At 43.7% G+C, this 19472-nt stretch overlaps 1 protein-coding gene across 3 annotated transcripts in view; it reads left to right on the plus strand.

Moving 5' to 3' along the window:
- FGD5 (FYVE, RhoGEF and PH domain containing 5) overlaps nucleotides 1–19472 on the plus strand; it is a 104538-nt gene that overhangs the window by 42917 nt on the left and 42149 nt on the right. For all 3 annotated transcript variants that reach the window (XM_074914272.1, XM_074914274.1, XM_074914273.1), the window contains exons 4-5: nucleotides 8273–8331; nucleotides 8442–8472. In XM_074914272.1, coding sequence (XP_074770373.1) covers nucleotides 8273–8331; nucleotides 8442–8472 — 90 coding nt within the window. The remainder of the gene's footprint in view (nucleotides 1–8272; nucleotides 8332–8441; nucleotides 8473–19472) is intronic.

The raw sequence follows: 19472 nt of genomic DNA on the forward strand, positions 1-19472 counted from the left end.
AAAAGCCCTTAAATTTCTGACATTCCCTCTTAAATGAACAATATTTTTCATTTCAGTTCTATTAGTTAGCTGACAAACCACTAGAATTTATAGAGCATACACGAGTGTGCTATCTAAGCTGGTCAGGTTTCTCTGCATCTCTTAGTTGTGATGCCAGTGGAGAAATGACTTGAATTAAACTGTGGCTTGAGCGCACAAGGGAAATGCATGCAGTCCCTATGCACTTGGAAGCAAATTCAAGGCTGCTAAAACCAATTTTATTGCCATTTTTGTAGCGTTTTTTCTCCAGACACTAGGAAATTATGTTTTTCTAAATGTCTCCGTTATTGCATCTCAAGCATTTTAATTGTTCTGTTGTGCTGGGGTAACCACACTGCGTAGCTGGCACAGAAGGCGGCGGCACTTAGAGAACAACCATGTGCTTCAGAGTCTAACTGGAGGTATCCCTCCCACTCTTCAGGTGAAACGTCTACACGTACCTGATAGAGAACATCAGAACAGGTCTGGTTCTTTGGTTGGCCTTTGCTTCCCAAGCTAATTGTCAGCAAGGATCACAATACACAGCACCAGACCTCCACAAGCTCTGGGGAGCTCTCTTAAAGCATCTCCGAGTAGAACCGTATTTCCAAGCTGGCTGATGAATTAGTGCACGTGGCTATTTACCATGCCAAGAAGCAGGTCAGGAAAGTAGACATTATCTGTTTTAATTCTGGCTGTGGGAAGACTAGCCACTCTGCAATCCACTGGGCTCTAGCTACAGACTCTTAGAAAGAGGTTGGAGCAGCAGTAATTTCATCCCTGGATGAGCCACTTGCTTAGTAAGCCAAGTCAGACACCTTTGAGCTCCTTTGTTCTTGTAGCCTCCCCAGGGCAGGGCAGACATCGCTGCGGACAGACTGGGGGGGTTCCTGGGCCCATCCTGACAAACCCTGAGGGTCCCAGCTGTCCCCAGGACCCTGTCTGTTAAAGGAGATGCCTGATCTGGGCATCCAGAGGCCACCCAGCATCAGGGCTCTTGCCCCAGCACCACTGCTGCAGGGCCTGCAAAGCAATAATCAAAAGGTGGCCAGGGAAGACCCCATCTCCTAGGGAGAACAGTCAATGCAGTGTTCTGACATAAAGAATGCAGTATATTTAACTTGTCTTTCACCCATGTCAGCCACAGAATAACAGTGATGCGGGAATATTCCAAGGTCTCATGCAGCCCACTCTGCAGATTCTCTGTCACAGACAAGGGCTTCCAGTTCACTGTAATTAAGAGTGAACGGGATAAATTCCATCTGTACACAGCTCTTGTCTCAGAAAGCACTGGTGTCTTTACAGAGGACTGGTTTTCTTACCCTGCTGTTCCGCCTCCTTTTATTGCCTTCTCACGCACATCTTCTGGGTGCTCTGTCAAAACCCATCTCTGTAATGACAAAGTGCAAGCACGTGTCCAGCTCCCTGATGAAGTGATGTGTCCCTTGCAGCAAAACCCTCAGGACAATACAGAGTGGCTGTACAACACAACAGAGTTCAGAAGCACCATCGCCTGGGGAGAACTGGCAGAGACATGTTGGTCTGGACGCCAAAAATAGTACCATGGATTTCAAAATGAGCTAATCTTGTTAAAACAACTGTTTGGGGCTGGCCTATTAAGAGCTGAATTTGGATTTTAAAAAACACATACACACACAAAAATCTGAGGTTTGTTAGTTTGATCTCTGTTTTTCTCCTTCTCAGGGAAACTTTGTTTAAATAAAGGCATGAAACAGCCTAGGTGACAAAATCTCCTCCCTGTGTTCAGATACGACTTTCATTTGCACTGAGCTGAATCCTACCTGCTGCCTTTCACTGTCGTGAATGAATTCCTGCACCAAAATGCAAGCAGCATGCTTTGTTTTTTCTCACCTGCTTTCTCCTAGTCTGTTTGCTGGATAATCTTCCCAAGGGTTCCAGTTTGCAACAGAAATTTTTCCTCTAGTGTTTCTTTTTAAGGCTCATTTTTAAAAGTAAATATGATCTTAAAAATTAGCTTTGTACACACATTTCCTGGTATTGTTTCAGCAGCTTGTATCCTCTGAATCCCTGCTCTCCTGGAGACCAGACTCACAGGAGTGTGGAGAAATTTTTAGGGCCTGCTAGAACCCTTGGTTCTATAAACAGTTTGAATTGTAGTCCATAATATATGTTGAGGTATTTTTTAAATTATCAGCTTTATTTTAAAGAGCAAGCAAAGAGGGGCTTATCTCTATTGTGTTACAGGAATTTTTATTACTAAAAACCTATTTGGAATGGGGCAGATATAAAAATGTAAAACAGGAGGTGGGTTTTAAATTTTTGCCTTTATTCCACTGGGAGTACCTCAGACCTCGAGAAGCTGAGCATTTGTCATCAGAAGTCACCTGGTGGTTTTGATTCTTCTGTCTAAGACTAACAGTGAAAATTCTTTTTTTTCTGGTTAAATAAGAACTTTATTTCCTTCTCTTCAGTCTGCTGGCATATGATAACAATCTAGAGAACTCAGAGGAAGGGAATGCTATAAGCTTTGTGATTCTACTTGGTTATACTATAAAAAGCAATGCCTTTCACTTACACTAATAATGGAGATTCACTCTTTTTTTTCCTCCTGCTAAGCTAATTTAGAAGAGCTCCTGGGCCATCCCTCATTCATGTGTTTTTATATATGTTCATTTCATTAAATCCCTCCCAATTTATCATAAGGTGACACATGACTTTTCTGTACTGGGCTGTCAAGGTTATATGATGGCACCTGGGCTGCCTACAGAAAAAATAAATAAATTAGGGATTCCAGTTAGGAACAAAAAACTCATATCAAACAAAATAAGGACTTTATCTCCTACTGCTGAACCTTCACTCACTAGACAAATGCTCAAAGTCCACGATGTAGAACTCCAGATTTTTCCTCTCACCATTGAGCTGGATTCAAACCTGAACTTCATGATTGTTTTTTACTTCTAAAAACAGATAAATCCATCTTGGACCCACCCAGCTAACAAGCACTGAAGGAACTAAAGGGGAAATGGGCTTAAAAGGTCAGATTTGACTAGACACCAACTTCAAACTGAGTACCATTTGGCAGAACTTAAGTTTTTGTAGCAGTCAAAATTTCCAGTTTTCAAAAGATCAGAAATAGAGCCAATATAACCTTGAAGGTCTACTTTTGAGAAGCTCTGGGCCATGTTTTGAAATGGATTAAAATCAACACATGCTGGTGGGTTCTGCCTATTGCTGGTTACAATCTTGAGTTTTTTAATTGCCTCAGTAGTTTGAGGAAGATGCTGCATACACTGGACCATCAGCTAGCCCTCCACAGCTTGTGCCTCTCACTTTAGTATCACAATCTTCAAGCAAGAGTATTCAGTTCCTTTCTTGTAGATACTTTTTAAGACTGGATCTTCTGGCCAGTTGATCCCTTTTGTCACTAATCTCCTACAACCTCCAATTGTTATGAAACTGAAGGGAGCCCCAAGACAATTCTTTTACCACACCTAACCCTCTGTCTGGCTGAAGATAAGGATGCAGCAGGGGGGAGTGATTTTTATGCTGGATCCAGAGAAGAAAGAAAAACCATCTAATGCAAATTAGAGATCAAAGGCAAGGCAGAAAGCTAGGTGCTAGCCTTTCGGCTCATTATGGGAACATCAAGGGATTCACTGAGATCACAGTATCAGGAATGCATCTGCCTTCCTACCACTACATTAACAGCTCTGCTTGGGAAACTCGCTTGGGCTTGGGGAACGGCAAACACCTGTGGGACAAACCACAGTGGAGAGATGCAGTGGAGGCCCCATGGTGGTGTGAAAATTTTCTGAAGGTGAAGCACAGGTTCTGTGCTTCTGTGTTCTGTGGGGATGGGTAAGGGGCAGGAACCCACCTACCAATTTAAGAATTAATTTTTCCAGCATCTTGCAGAGAGCCTGGAACAACACTACAAAACATGCTGACTTGGACTGGGCTTCAGGAGCTATTTCCATCACACTGCGTAATCCAGACTGTGTCACACACATGGAAAAGATATGCTGATCAAACAAAGTAACAGACTTAAAAATAACCCAAATAGTCAATGGAAGGCATTTAGACTGTGATCAATTGCACAACTTGCACCACAGTAATAAGAGGCTGAGTCTTCCTTTACAGAGTGCCTTTGGAAGGAGAAAGCAGTGGCAGGGTAAGCAGAGTGCTAGGAATATTGTAGCAACTAATCAGCTATTTTAAGAACTCTGTTAGTTATGAATGACACATAGCAAATCCTACATTAATCCGCTAGGCAAAGGAACAATTAAAAACGCTCTCTTAAACCAGTCTATAAACACAGGAGGGAGTTTGATCTGAATAGAATCTCAGAACGACAATAAGAAAAGAATGTGATTAATCTGGGTGAATACCTGTAAGAATTTTAGTCTATAAAGCACTCAGGAAATAAATTAATACAAATCCTAGGAAATAACGCCATCGCTGGAACATAAAGGCATTTCTTTCATCCAGAACACAGATCTGCCTGCCTGATAACTGTATGGGAAGTCCAAAAGTACGCAAATACAGTTGAGTTTAGTCTAAAACCAGTGATGTGTTACAAGGAGCTGAATACAACCAGCACATGAGAGGTGTGATCTTACCCTAGTGGCAAAACGTGAAAGTCTGCAGCGAGGTCAATAGCATGTAACCAGAGCAAAATGCTATAAAAGAAAAGGAATTCAGACCAGATGTAGCTGGCCTTTATACCAGTGAAAACCCAAAGCATTCTGGCCAGTCACTCAGGACTTTAGGTTTAATGTATCTGACCCTAGCCAGACCGGAGGGTGCTCATTACCATGATATGATGGTGTGCTGCAGGGCAGGACCTGATTCTTCATACAGCAACGGTCCCCAATGCTGTACTGGCGAGGGCAGCACTGGAGAGAGAAGATGCTGTGCCCTTCTCCCAGGTATCAAAATAAAAGGCGGTGGATGAAAAGGGGGGCAGCAATCCAGTACAGCAGATGGAGGGGACCTGCACCCCACACAAACAGGGAACACCAAACTTAGCCACAAAGCTCTCACAAGCAGCAGGGCAGCTGCTGTCTCGTGGCAGCAGTACATAAAACTGCCTTTGCTGTTCCTTATCCATTTCCACTGGGTGGACTTGGTTTCCAGCCTCCATTAATCATTCTGTTTTGCAAACCTTTAACCTTCACATATTAAAACACACACACACACATGCACACACACAGAGAACTGAAACATGCTGGAGTTGGGAATGACAGATTTGTGTGCCTTGAGGTAGTGCCCAATTCAGATGCCTTTCAAGGGACAGCTCTTGATTTATATAATTACAGAGATTCCCCAGGAGAACTGCAATCTAGCTCTTCAAGGAAGACTGGGAGACAGGAGATGTGGACTGCTTTTCCTTCTCTCTCACTGATTCACACAGCCAGCCTGAAAAAGTCACTTGTTCTTGTAATGCCTCAGTTTTCTGCTGGCACCACTGTGACATCACTGTGAACTGCTACATAGTTCATAATAATTACAAAAGGGGCATTATGAAGTCACTCAGCTCAGAGATTGAAGCTTGCAAACTGCTGTCAGCCTCTGATTGTGACAGTAGTGCTCTTGTGCTGGGTACCATCCAGCTACAGTGCACCTACCCTGAAGAGTCTGTGAAATAACACACATAGGAAAATGCACAAAGAGATGCCGTTTGTCCATGTCAGCATGGCAAGCCAGTGACAGACTCAAGAATGGTGCTGCTGCTTCTAGTTCTTGACTAGTTACCCTGCTTTTGAAATGCAGAGGGCTGCTCCCCGAGTACTCCAGAGGAGTGGCTTGCACAGCACTAATGCTTCAGGTTTAGCTAACTGTTCTGTGATCTACTTGTGCTGCTCTTAGGCCACACAACCCTGTTCCAGCCCCATGGAGGCAGATTCACCCCCAGCCCCACAATTTTTTAAGCTGGATCAGGACACCAATCTGGTTCTGATCAAGGTCCTGCGAACGGCTGGGTCAGGACAACTGAGAGCTGGCACTGGGCTGAGGGGAGTGACTGGCACTGCCACCAAAGCACCATCTGATGAGGGCATGCCCTGTTAGGGCACACTCAGATCCCTTGGCATTGCTCAGAACAAAGCCAGAGCATATAAATGACTCCATGTGGAGACCTCATCCCTACATTAGTGGGATCACTACCACACAGAGAAGGGAATCCTGCAACAGTGAAGTGCCACATGAGCACATTCAGCATGGGCCATCAGCCACCTTTCTCCACTGTTCACTACTTGCCCCTTCTCAGCCCAAGTGTTTGCTCTATCAGAAGGCACAAAAGGGACACGAAACCTAAAGTTTCTCAGTTTGAACTACCTAGAACTAGTACTTAACATCAGCTGTGGTCACTCATGTGCTCTGTAAAGAGCTGCAGGCTTTTAGATCTCCACTGCTCTAAACAAAAGCTTTCTGGTGGTGGTGTGCTGCATTATACATTGGGAAACATCACTGGTGGAGAAGGAAAACCTCTGAGCAAGTCACAAGTCACCTCTAGGTCTTAGTTTTCCATCAGTACACTTGGTATCCATTTGTAGGAGGGCTGTAGGGCTTAGTTTGTTAGCCAATGGAGGGATGATTGCACAGTATCACCTTTGCTTCAGCTGAGCTATAGCAACTGTACAACCTCCTAACCTGGTTAAAGTGATTCTATGACCTTCCTGGCACCAGCATGTTTTTCAGAGTGGAGAGAATGGAGAGATATCTCGGTTATATACTGCAATTTTATATTGTATATTACAAGCATTTTATTAAGCATTTGGTTTTAGAGCGGATGGGTTGATGAGGCTAGGAGACAAGACTCGAGCAGCAGAAAGGGTCCCCACATGGCTCCACCGGATAGGCAGAGGCGTGCAGTGAGGCCCGGGGGCAGTGGGAAGAGCCACACTGCAGGGAGTAAAGGTTACTGAAAAGGTGGCAGCTTGGCAGTGTTATAATCATCACTTAGACTTTGTTTCAGAAACTTGGTGCTTGAGGGACCTGCACCCCCTCTATCCCCTATTCCCAGAAGTCTGTCTCCGGACACTGTCCTCAATCTCAGAGTTCATTTCCTGGTTAAACAAATAGCAATTAAATAACAGAAACAGGCAACGCCTAGAGACACTGTCTCAAACTCGCTCTAGACAGGCCATGAGACAGCGGGGTCCACGTGTTTTGCCTCCCCGCTAAGAGATATGAATCATAAGAGGAGTTACAGAGTGCGGCCCTGTGTGCTGCGAAGGGAACGCGGGCCCGGCCGCGGGGAAGGGCGGGTGCGGTGGGCGCTGCGGGGCCGGGCTGCGCGGGCGTGCGGGGCAGGCAGCGCGGGGCCAGTGCCCCTGCACTTGCTCTGCTATACTTGCGCAGGGAGAACGAGAGAGAACTACAACTCAGTGTGTTCCTACAGCAGCTGGGACAAGCAGGAGAGGCACATCATGATCTTCAGGAGTGGAAAGAGGGGGAAAGGGGCAATCAAATACTCGCTCCCAGCAGGAAAGTGAAACTAAGGAAAAAATGTAAGATCTTTCTAGTGCACTCTATTAAATAAACTGTAGGGTAGTTCTCCAAAAGTAAGTGATTCAAAGCATACATATGGTAATTTCTTACCATAAGGATGAGTCATGAAAAAGGAGCAAAATACCCTAAATAGGCACTTGCACCTCAGAGCCATACAGTTTGCTTCTTTCACAGTTTCCTGACTTCTGAGATGCCTAACAGTTAAGTAGATGCCACTGAGATTTCAAACAGCGTTTTCTGATGGAGAACTGACCTGTTTGCGGAGATATTTATGGCCATTTAGTGTAGACATTTTGCTTAGCATGCAATAAAGCCCTTTGCCCCATTTGCTTCCACAGGTGTCATAGCAGTCAGAACAGTTTGGAATATGACCATTTTCCATGTAATTAAAAGTACTAAGCACATAGTATAAGCCTCAGCAGCCATGGAGCTAGCCTATTCAAAGCTAAGCACTTTCTGCTTCTCTGACAAATTCTGGACCTGTAAAAATCAAGAGAAAACTTCTTCAATTAGAACATGTTTTTTCCAACTTGACTTCTACCCTAACAGCTATTATATTGTACTATATTACTAGTATTTGAATTGCAGAAACACCCTGTCATGGGAAGGACTCCAGGATGCCAGACACTGAACAACAAAGAATAAAAGCCTGCTTACTATTTTTACTAAAGAAATATGTCAGTTCAAAGTGCTCTCCAACACCGCTTTACTCCTTGGAATGAGACATCTCTTAATTGTTTCTGGTTTTTGCTGTCTACAGAAAGAAGGCCAGTCCAGAGCTTACCTCATTGCCCAGGAGCTGATGTCTTCAGAAAAAGTGTGAGTTCATTGTTACAACCTATCCGTTGCTCTCCTGAAACTGAAGCTACGCAATCAACCCATCAGCATTAGTTTGACAGCAATTAATAAAAGTTTGCCTCTTTTCCCAGATACGTGGAGATGCTCCAGCTGTTACGTATGGTAAGTAAATAATTTTAATCACTGAAACCCAACTGCCCTTTTATTGTACTTAGCTGCAGTTTAGAAGACATAAAAGCACTGAAGGGACTGAGGTCAATTTGAGAAGGAATGGCTTACTGTGAACCATTGCAAAGGAATGTATGTCTGCCACTAATCTGCTCTTGCTACAGATCCTCAAATCTAGTACTTGTCATTCACAGGGAAAAGTGTTGGCCAGCAGCCCTTGCTGGGGCTCTAAGTCTGGTGTAAGATCTAGAACAAGCCTCGTGCAGAGAAGGAGATGGTGATAAACAGGGGTGAACTTTCTCTCTTCAGAGAGACACAGGAGCAGAGCTACAAGGCATGGGGATTTGGTTTGAATGGATTCACTCTGCTTCCTTTAAAGCTTCTTTCTTGTGATAGTGCAGTATCAGTAACATCTAGCGTGGCCTGGATATCCACACTGTGACACAGGCAGTCACCACAGGCAAAACACAGACTGGAGTCAGAAACTCATGAGGGAATACACACAAAGAATCACATGCAGTGCCTGGTAAGAGAGCTCTTGCATGGTTTGAACCACGGGTGGCTTTGTCCCAGATGACTTTGTGTCCCATTAGCAGAGCTGCCGCTGCTTCCGGGAGCTTAGGTAGCTTAGGTAGCCTTGCTCTCAACATTGTTCTTGGCTGTTAGTTGCAAGGCAGTAGGGAATAGCAACCACCACACAAAGCGTCCCCACTGCTGCTTGGAAAAAAATTCCCCCAGAAGGCAAAAAGTAGCCTCAGGCTGTCCTTGAAGAACACCCCAAACCCTCACAGTGGACAGGAACTCTTAATGAAGATAGAAGTAATGAGGTCGGCATCATACTGCTGCCTGCTCATTGTGCCTCTCAGGCAAGCAGGCAGTGCTTAAGAGCCTTCTCAGGCTTGAGCAACAGAAGCAGGAGGGCAGCCTTGAATGTGACAAAACACCTTGCAGACAATGACGTCAACAAAGCAAAACTGCCAAGCTGGTCAGCTGGGAACCAAACATTTTAAGGGACTTGGCTGCTTAGCTAGAGTCTACTGATATTTTGATAAATCAGTGATAACCTGCCTAGCCATTTGCTTCATCCATCCTGGCTTTCCTCTGGTTTCCGCACAGCCAGACACATTCTTTGACACTAGTGAGCCACAGCTGCAGTTATCCATTGTCCCCTGTGGAAGCCAGGGGGGTTTCTTCAACTGTGGCTATACAGGGCTTCTGTGTACACCTGTGGAGTACAGGGCTTCTGATCATGAAGGATACCCACAGAACTCCTTACTGAGATTAACACTGCCAGAAGTATCACCAAGAAAAACAAAGAAAAGCCTCTGCCAGCTTCTGAATCAAAACTGAGGAGAAATATACTCACAGGAAATTACCATGCACAGACAGTATTAGCCACTCTGCATCCTCATTAGATGCATCCAATTAAAACATGCCCAATATATTTAATTTCCCATTTCCAAGTACTTTTGTACTTTATGGGCAGTATGTAAATGCAGGGCTGAACCAAGTGCATGTACAATGCAGGATATTTAGTGGAGATGTCTAGGAGAGGCCTCTCCTTCACATTATATCCTAGCATTTTCCATAGAGCTCTAGGAGATAGACGTGGCTCACTACATGGCCTGAAAAGTCTTCAATATAGAGATCCAAATCTTGCAATGTGCCTCAGTGCCTGCAGCCCCTGCATGGATGGCTGCACACCCTCGTGGTGGCAATACCATCATGTTACTGCCAGGCTGCCTTGCCTGTGCAGTTGCTGGGCCAGGAAAGGGATGCTTCAGGGCTTCCCCTGTCCCTTCAGCAGTTATTCTGCCCTTTTCTCCTTCCTCTGGTAAACCCCTGTGTGGTGAATTTGGCTCCAAGGCTATGTGTGTAAATGAAGAGTTCATGATTTTCACAATAATCCTATTTTCTGCCTGTAGAAATCATTTGGAATGAACAGGAAATGTCATTTTTGCTTTCTTTTACAAGCTGACAACTTTAACGCGGGATGGCAATTCTGGTTTATCTCTTTGCTAAATTTTTTTAGTTTAGAAACACTTATGGATGCAAGTGCATGCTGCTCCCCTCCAGCTGGATGGACTCCAAACTCAATTGATTGGTAATCTCTAATAAAAAGAATCTTCATAAAAATTACAGCTCATAGGTTAGGACCAAAGGCTTCCTCAACAGCATATCTCAGCTCAGGCAAATGGTTCTCTCTGTTGCCCGTCACCAATCTTCTCAAGAAAGTTTCTAAATGCTCATCTTCAAGTCTCAAGTCTCATCTTCTAATATAAACCCACATGTTGGTAAGAAAGCCAAGGAACTAAACCACACCCTAGCTGCTTTCAGAAAGGAAAAAGAAGGCTTTTCTTAAGCCTGCAGCCAGAGCAGTTTTCCATCTCATTTCCAGGTTTGGCTGGAGCTACTATTCATTCATCATAACAGAATCTGTTTGGCCTTTCAGCAGAGACTTTAATAAATTGATTGATTGCCAAAATGATGACATTTCCATACACCCACTCTGCTATTGAACTAAGAGTGGAAACATTGTGTTAGCTCACAAACTTGGTATCAGTTGGTGTGGTGGCAGTGATAATAATCTGAAGGGTCAGCTGTTATTTGCCCTACTCAAAGGTAATGCAGTTCTCTGGAGCAGGGAGTTAGGAACTCATTCTGGACTGAGTCGATGGGACTGGCAGGGCCTTGCAGTCCAAGTCCCTGATTTCTTGGTACTCACAATTTAGTTCTCAAAAGCTGATTAGTCTTTGCATTTCCCTCAGGATCATTTAATCCTCAAACTTCATCATTCTTTTATTTTTCTTCCCAGTAATGCAGGCTGCACTTGTCATCTTTTCCTTAGTGCTTGCTCCTGAACAAAAATGCTGCAGATTGATTTCTCAGCCTGACATTTCACACACCACCTTCAAGGACCAAGAGTCTCGTTTGTCTGCTTCCCTTTAGCCAGTCTGTTTCAAATTACTTTACTAGATGTACACAAATCAAATTTACTGTGACTCAGACTGCCTCAGGATCCCAGTCTGAGTCACAAGTAAGTTTGATGGGATCAGGCATTTGCTTGATAGTGTACCATGACCACATTTGTTTTGTCTTTGGCTTTTGTACATAAAATCACCTTTTTTGTGTATAAACCCCTTTGAAGTCATTATTACTTCCCTTCGAGGCATTTACTGAATTAAAGTACCTAAAAGGACAGTTCTGCACTGAAAAAAAACCCAGCCCCAGCACCTCCCAGTTTAAAGAAAGTTGATCTTACTTCCTGGTTTGCATTTTCCTTTTAACATTGGGTCACAATTCTTAGAAACACCAAGACCCAGATTTATGCTTCCCATTTGAAGATATGGATACGAATATGACGTGAACAGATACAACATGTGCTGGTTCTCCAGCCTTTGGAGCAGTTTGGGATCCAACCCTGCACTGGGCATCCCAAGGCTTCTGTCTGCAAAATAAATCTTTGGAAATAAAAAAGAGCAAAAATAATTTCAGTGCTCAAGACACTAACTCAAAGGTACCTAAATGCAGATTATCATGATGTCAGGCTCAATGGTTAAACTCTACTTTCAGAAACTTGTGGGCAGCACGTTCTCAAGAACAAAAATTAAACATCTGATTTAGGAGCCACTATTACATGTTAGACAAAACAGAACTCCATCTTTCTAATTATTTACACTTCCAGTGAATGACTGGCTGATCCTTTTTTACTATCATGAATTTCTTGGATGATATTCAAAATTCTGTTGGACCAATCAAGACATTACTTTCCTAATTAAATGCTTTACTGAATGAAACATGATGGTTAAATGAAGAGCTAGCTGGCTGTTAGACCCTCTGAACCTCTCACAAAAGCCTGAGGATGAACCATCACAAATGAATAGCCTGCCCTCGTAAGCGTAGGCTGGGGTTTTCTTATTTATTTATTCATTGTTGTCTTCATTGGCAGTGGGAAAAATAGCTTTGCATTGGCCAGGGAGCTTCTGCAATGGGAAAGTTGAGCCAAAATAGCTTTCAGATAATCTGTGTACCTCTTAAAAGAAGAGGGAAGTCACACTAGCACATTTGGCATCAGGACAGTTCCCTGGTAACAGGCCCCAGCGATACAGTACTTGCAATGCATACTCCACTGCCTGCCAGTTCTGAAACTCATTTGCAGTGTTTTGGATGAATGAGTGTATTTGACTGAATGTGAGCGTGTGTGGAGGTCAGGGTTCCTGACCTAGACTGTACCCTGCAGTGGCTGGATAAGAGACTAATTGTGTCTGCTGCGACAGTATTTTCTGCTGTTCATCTAGCATTGTTTCTGCTGAGCTCAGTGATGAGAAATTTGGGAAGATCACTGCTCAGTGCAGATCAAGGGTCACTCACTCTGCTACAGGAGATGTGCCACTCTTTAATTCAGGGGTGCCACTTTCATCGTTAGGAGAGAGACTGCTGGCAGCAATGAAGATGATACCTGCAGGAACCACCCCCGGCGCAGACTCAGCTCTCAGCACACTGCACAGCATCTCATGCCTGCATTCAGCTTTAATATGGAGATTCTTCTGCCCCTCTGAAGTCCTCACTCTCCCCTCAGGTGTAATGCCTGGATGTCCCAAAGAGCCTTGGATCCTGCAATATGCAGTATCTGTTGAATCCACCTTCGTTTTAGAAGTTGTGGTTGTAAAAGCCTGCACCATTTTATGCAATGAGTGTAGACTTCAGTTGTATAAGGTTTGGGCTGCATTAAGATTTCCTGTGGTCCTCCCTGGCCAACTCATAAAGGGTCAAATATGTTTACTTCCCAATACTATCAGTTCATTAAAATATCAGCTTGATTTGGGAAGCAATTACAATTCTAGATACACATGCAGAATGATTTTTGGATGCATGGATTTTTCATTATTTACTAAAAAGTATCAAAGTCTGGATGCCAGGTGGAAGTTGTGGTGTGAACAAGGTAAATATGCTGTGTGCAGAGGTGACTTGTGCAGCTGCTGGACCCTCACCAGGACCGAGGCAGAGAAATAGCCAAGGTTTTCCACTAATGCATCTGCTCTGTACACTCCCTTTTTGGTTTTTTTTTACTCAGCTCTGTTCCCTAATGGAAACTCACATATCTCCCCAACCAGAATTCTCCTTGAAAACTGTAGAAATATCCTAGTCCAGTCCATCAGTCCTTTCCTGTTCTCTAACACAGAGTAGAGGCGTAAGCAGGAAAGCTGATTCAGCCATGACAACATTAGAGGCCAGACCTTTGGTTGGTATAAATTTGTACAGTTTTTTCTGTTAGGTGACTGCAAGAAAGCAGATGATTAGCTTCTTAAAGCCTGATCAGACTCCTTTTGAGTTAAGATTTCTTTCCCTCATTGTCAACATTATAAAGATACTTCAGAAGCAGTTGAACTCTGTTCTTTGTGCGTTACTGCAGGTAGAAGCTTTCTTCCTTCCAGGGAGACAAAGAGCAGGTAGAGACTTTGCTTCAGAACTCAAGATGCTACTAGACTGCAGGCATTCAGAGCTTTTCTAATCCAGACACAGAGTCTAGCAATCTGGTCCTTCTCGTATCATGTGCACTTTTTGGTCACAGAAATCCTTTTCCTGTCAGGTATTTCTCTTGATCTGTTTAAGTGTGGCTCTGCTTTACAACTACCATCATCTACTAGAAGTTCACAATTTCTGCCTCAAATGCAGGCCTGCTGCTGGGAAGACAGTGCTGAGAGCCAGTGAGAAGGAACCTCCGTTCCCACCTGCAGAGCAACTACTGGTCCAACTGTAGGGCTGTAAATTACTATTGGCAAAGCCAGTACCATGGTGTTGCACTCCCTTCTGCTGCTTTCTCCCATCATTGTAGTCAATGCACAAAAACTACCATTTCCATTATGACTGGATTAGTGTCTTATATACCACTGCTTTAGGAGATGAACAAATAACAAAACCAAGAAGGAGATCCAGCAACTGATCAGTATTTCTTGACGAATTTTAAAAGCTTTTCTTTCAAATAGAGCTATCTGTTTAGCTACACCTTTAAATCAAGATCTTAACTTTCTCTCCTCCAGTCTACTCACCTTTCTAATCTACATACTTGATTTCAGCCTACCGCAGGTGGCAGAACCATCAACTTTTTACAGTGAAGGTAGAGACTGATTTCAGTCCTGTCATTTCCTAACTACCCCTACTAGACTGGCTGCAGTAGTCCCTGGCTCCCCAGGTATCCACACTGTTGGGTGAACTGATCTAACTTGGCCCATTCTGTTTTATACAGAAAAACCAAACAGATATTCTGGATACAGACTGAATTTTTGTATCCTGGATTGTTTTCAAGTAGAAGTTAAAAGAAATCATCCAACATAGCAAATATATATATACACACACACACACACACATATATATACAGGCAGTTTTTTCTCCTGGGTAAACTACTTGCCTGAAGCAGTGGTTTAGCTGACAAGAGATTAGTTTTTCTTCCTTTCACTAGGGTCCTGCAAGGTTAAATGTTTTCAGGCTAATAAAGGCTAACTGGCAGCAGGGCTGAAATGCAGAAAGGACTGCACTATGTATGGGATGTATCCATCTTGCAAAATGGCTGTTGATACGCATACAAGATTGCTACAATAATTGATTTTGGCAGCTGGACTCCAAAGCATATTCAGCCCCATTATTGGAGAGATTTAAGACACAACCTCAATGTTTTTGCATCTGCTCACAAAATCCTGGAAGCAAAACCTGGAACTAACTCTTGTCCCATTAACTACCCCTTTCACCTTTGGATTAGAGTATCACATTTCACACAGATGCTGAATCCCACAGAGCACTTTCTTGCTAAGTGCTCTACCAAAACCCTCTGTTTGCTGGCATTGCTGACTCCTTCGATGGAGTACCTGGAGATAACTACCTGTTTGCTCCAGAGGTTTCCAGGTTGCTGATCCTAGGTAAATTGGGCTACCTTTCTGTAGCCCTGAACCAGGTACTTAAATCTTTTTTTTCCAAAACTCTCCTGTAATCACAGTTTCCTTTTAGCATTGGCAGGCACTGCCAACGTCTCTTAAGTACTTCACACCTCAGCACCCTACAGCGAGCTTCACCACCTCACAGAGGGTATCAGATTGTACTCCAGGAGCCAAGCATATTACAGTTAGGCAGTGTTCCACACAGACGATAACATCTTGCTGAAACTAACCCCGCATTCCACCTTGTCTCATGCCCTTAGAACAGGCTCCAGGCTATAGACCCCATTCCCAGCAGAGAACTTCTTCAGAGGCATTCTTGGGGAAAAAAAATGTAACTTGTGTGTGTTAGTGATGTGTACTAACAAAAGAAGAAAAAAACAATGGACAAACTTTTGTGGCTGTAGGTTTTGATCCTCTTTGTTTCATTTTATTATTTGAGGGTTTATTTCAGGGATGTTTGGGATTTGGCCATTGGATGGCTGTAAAGGGCTTATTTATGAGTGCCCAAAATGGAATGAAAAGTTTTGTTTCAGAAATGTATTTTTATAGCACAGCTGCTAACCTTCTACGCCACTCACCTAGCCAGCCTGAGTTAATGCTTCCACATGCACACACCAACACTGGAGCAGGTGTAGGCATAAGACAGGAGTGAGATCTGTAGGCTCACCCACCCCCAGATGAGACTGAGCCCTGTGGCCATCATGCCAGAGCCTGGAGCCGAACGATGTTGGTTCATGCTTCAGTTCTAACAAAGCTCTGACCCAGCAGGGAATTATATGGACTCAGTGCTTGGTACCTTCCATGCCTAGATATGGGGCTTGGGTGACAGACTTGGAGACCCTCAGGTGCCATGACTGATCAGCGTTAGTGAGACTGCAAAAGCACTTTGCATTTGATTAATGGCTTCCCAGGTACTCAGCATTTTCAATAGTGACATCATTTATTTACTTTAAATGGATGTTTATAGTGATTACTGCTATGCTGCAGGTTTCTTATTAATTATGAGAAAGCTGGCTATCCAGGCAACTGGAATTAAATAATTTGTCTGAGAATTCATTATAGTCAAAGGAGCTGGCAATTAATGATTAATTAAAACCACTGAGATGCTGTGGGAAAGGAGTGTTAATCTTGTTGCTCAGTTATGCTGGAAAGTGGACAGATTCAGAGCTGTTCCATGTTAATTTGGAAAAGATGACATTTGTGTAACATAATAGGATACCTAAGCACGTCAGAGGTGAACTTACTACAGCTATGCACTTCCCCAGACACAGTAAACTGAAAGAACCCTTTCCCTTTCCGCAGTCTGGATTAATTATGATGACTGAGGACTTTGAAATGTTGCAGAGTCCTCTGAGTTAGGAAAAGCATCCAGAAGACAGGCTGACTGGCTTGGTTGGCTGGAAAGCCTCTGGAGTGTATTAGATAGGCTCACTCACACACCAGAAAAAATGGGAGCTGGAATAGCACAACATTGGGATTATTTGTAGTACTGGGGCAGGACACATTGTGGAAATCAGACCCAGACAATTAGGAAGCACAATTACATTATTTCAGAAATTTTAATGATCTTGTTTTATCCAGGATATAGTTAGTCAAAAAGAAAACTGTCATCCCTGCTTGGTTTTTTTTTAACCTAGTTCTAATGTTTTTTCAGAAAACAAATGCTTTCACAGAGTCATAGAATCATTCAGGCTGGAAAAGCCCCTCAGGATCATCGAGTCCAACCCTCAGCCCAACTCTACAAAGTTCTCCCCTACCCCACATCCCCCCACAGCTCATCTAAATGACCCTTAAACCCCCCCAGGGATGGGGACTCCCCCCTCCCTGGGCAGCCCGTTCCACTCTCGGACCACTCTTGCTGGGAAACATTTTCTCCTCCTGCCCAGCCTGACCCTCCCCTGTGGCAGTTTCCAGCCGTTCCCTCTTGTCCTGTCCCTGATCCCCTGGGAGCAGAGCCCAGCCCCAGCCTCTCTGCAATGTCCTGTCAGGAGCTGCAGAGAGGGATGAGGGCTCCCCTCAGCCTCCTCCTCCTCACACTGAACACTCCCAGCTCCTTCCCTGGCTCCTCACAGGATTGATTCTCCAGCCCTTCCCCAGCCTCGTTGCCCTCCTCTGCCCTTGCACCAGCCCCTCGAGATCTCTTTCTGTCATAGTTGCTAAAAAACCTAAGTGTATGTGTAACTTCCCTTTTGGCTAGTATCTATTAAATATTCCAGTCATTCCAGTTCATAGTTAGCCACTGTGTACACGGCAGTTGACAGTGTCACAACAGAAAAGCCAGGAGTGAGTCTGACGAGACTAAAATCTGCTCTTGCCTGGAGTCAGTTCTTACTAGCAAGGAGAGAGGAATTCTTAAGTTCTTTGCCCAGAGGCCCTCCTGCTCCTTATAGAACCTTTGGGCATGACTGCAGTCATACCACCAGATCCCCAGCATGCTGAAATCAATACAGCTACTTTGATTAAATCAAACTGACGTGGACTATCTAATGTAAAATATGGATCCCCAGTGAAACGTACTCTGTTGAGTTGCTTACACCTGGACATTAGCAAGTTTCATCAAAATCAGTTCTTTCACACCCCTCCTTAACTAGTCCATGTATTTATAGAACTTAACTAGACAGAAGCCAGTCGTGAAAAATGCCATGGTAAATCCTAGTACAGCCAGGGAAGTTCATAAGATTGTCCCTAAAAGTTCAGGGAGCAGAATTTGACTTTTTGACAATAGATTTCACGATCACTCGATCCTGACAGAGGAAGGTACTCAACCTATCCCATCCTGGTTCAGGGCCGGATAGAAACAACTTGGCATCTTTCAATGAGCTGTGTGACCTTAGAAGTTTCTTTTTATCAAGCCCCTGCTTCCTTTCACAGCACATTTGGCCACATCATATACAGTGGGGTAGAAGGCCAGGAAACAGTCTCTGTGAGTGGAAAAAAAATCTATCTGCCATTTCTAATAACTCATCCAGCAGAATCACCTTCTCAGCGATTGTTAAAGCAGCTGCGCTTTTTTTCTGATGAATTGGCTTCTATGGGCAGACAATGTTTTTAATATATCTTTGAAAAAAACATTTATTTTAATAATAACTCACTGTTTGCAGAGTAGCATGTGAAAAAATACATTCACAGCATGGGTCTGGCCAGACTGGTCAGACACTAAAGCTTGCCCTCACATTAGATCTTGGGCTGAAGCAGAGCTCAGCTTGAACCTGCTGGCAGAACAAGTCCTGCTGTGATGGCCTTAGTCTGACAGGATCCAGCCAGGGCCTTAACACCAGCTCTGCTGTGACTAGACGCTTGGGCTTTGTATGCACTTATGAGCTACCTGACCCCTCACAAGATCACCAAGAGCCCCATTTGGGACTTGTCTTTTTTTCTCAGGATGCAGTGTTAGTGTATCCATAACATGTGGTAGACTTTGTCTTAAATCAAAGTTGGCTGTTTTCCTAGTAATGCTATATTCTACAAAGTCCTGTGATCTGGAGTACTGACCAAACCACACTAGATCATACCACACCAGTACAGTCCCTCCTGGCTTCAAACTCAGTGAATCTGAGCATACACAGCTACAAAGCCTCTGTTCAGAAATTTTTAATGCTGAAGTTAAAAACAATAACCGATTTGAGGTACTTACTGGAAAAAAAACAAAAAACACCAGCATGTGTAGGCTAGCAAGCAATAAGGGAGAATGCTACAATCTCCTAGCTTTACCTTCACACATGAAAGAGAAAGAAAGGTCAGGTAAGGACAGATAGTATTTTTATAAGGAAGGAAGCTTTTCAATCTCCTAGTCTGCAGCTGCTGCACCAGAACCAGTCATCAGGAGCTTTCAGACCTCACAGTTAATGTGGCCTCTCTACTAAGCTGTTGTTCTATTTACTCTAGTTTTCACTCACACCCCTTTTTTCCTCATCTTGTGCAATAAAACCTCCATGCACTTCGTGTCTTATTGGGATGTAGAAGACTGGAAAAGACACTCACAAAATTAGTTTCTAAGCAACTGTATATGAATGCCCAGTTTCTGCTCCCATCACAAACTGTGACGCACTTAGGTTTCTAATT

This window comes from Athene noctua, chromosome 10, assembly GCF_965140245.1.
Source record: "Athene noctua chromosome 10, bAthNoc1.hap1.1, whole genome shotgun sequence".
NCBI lineage: Eukaryota > Metazoa > Chordata > Aves > Strigiformes > Strigidae > Athene > Athene noctua.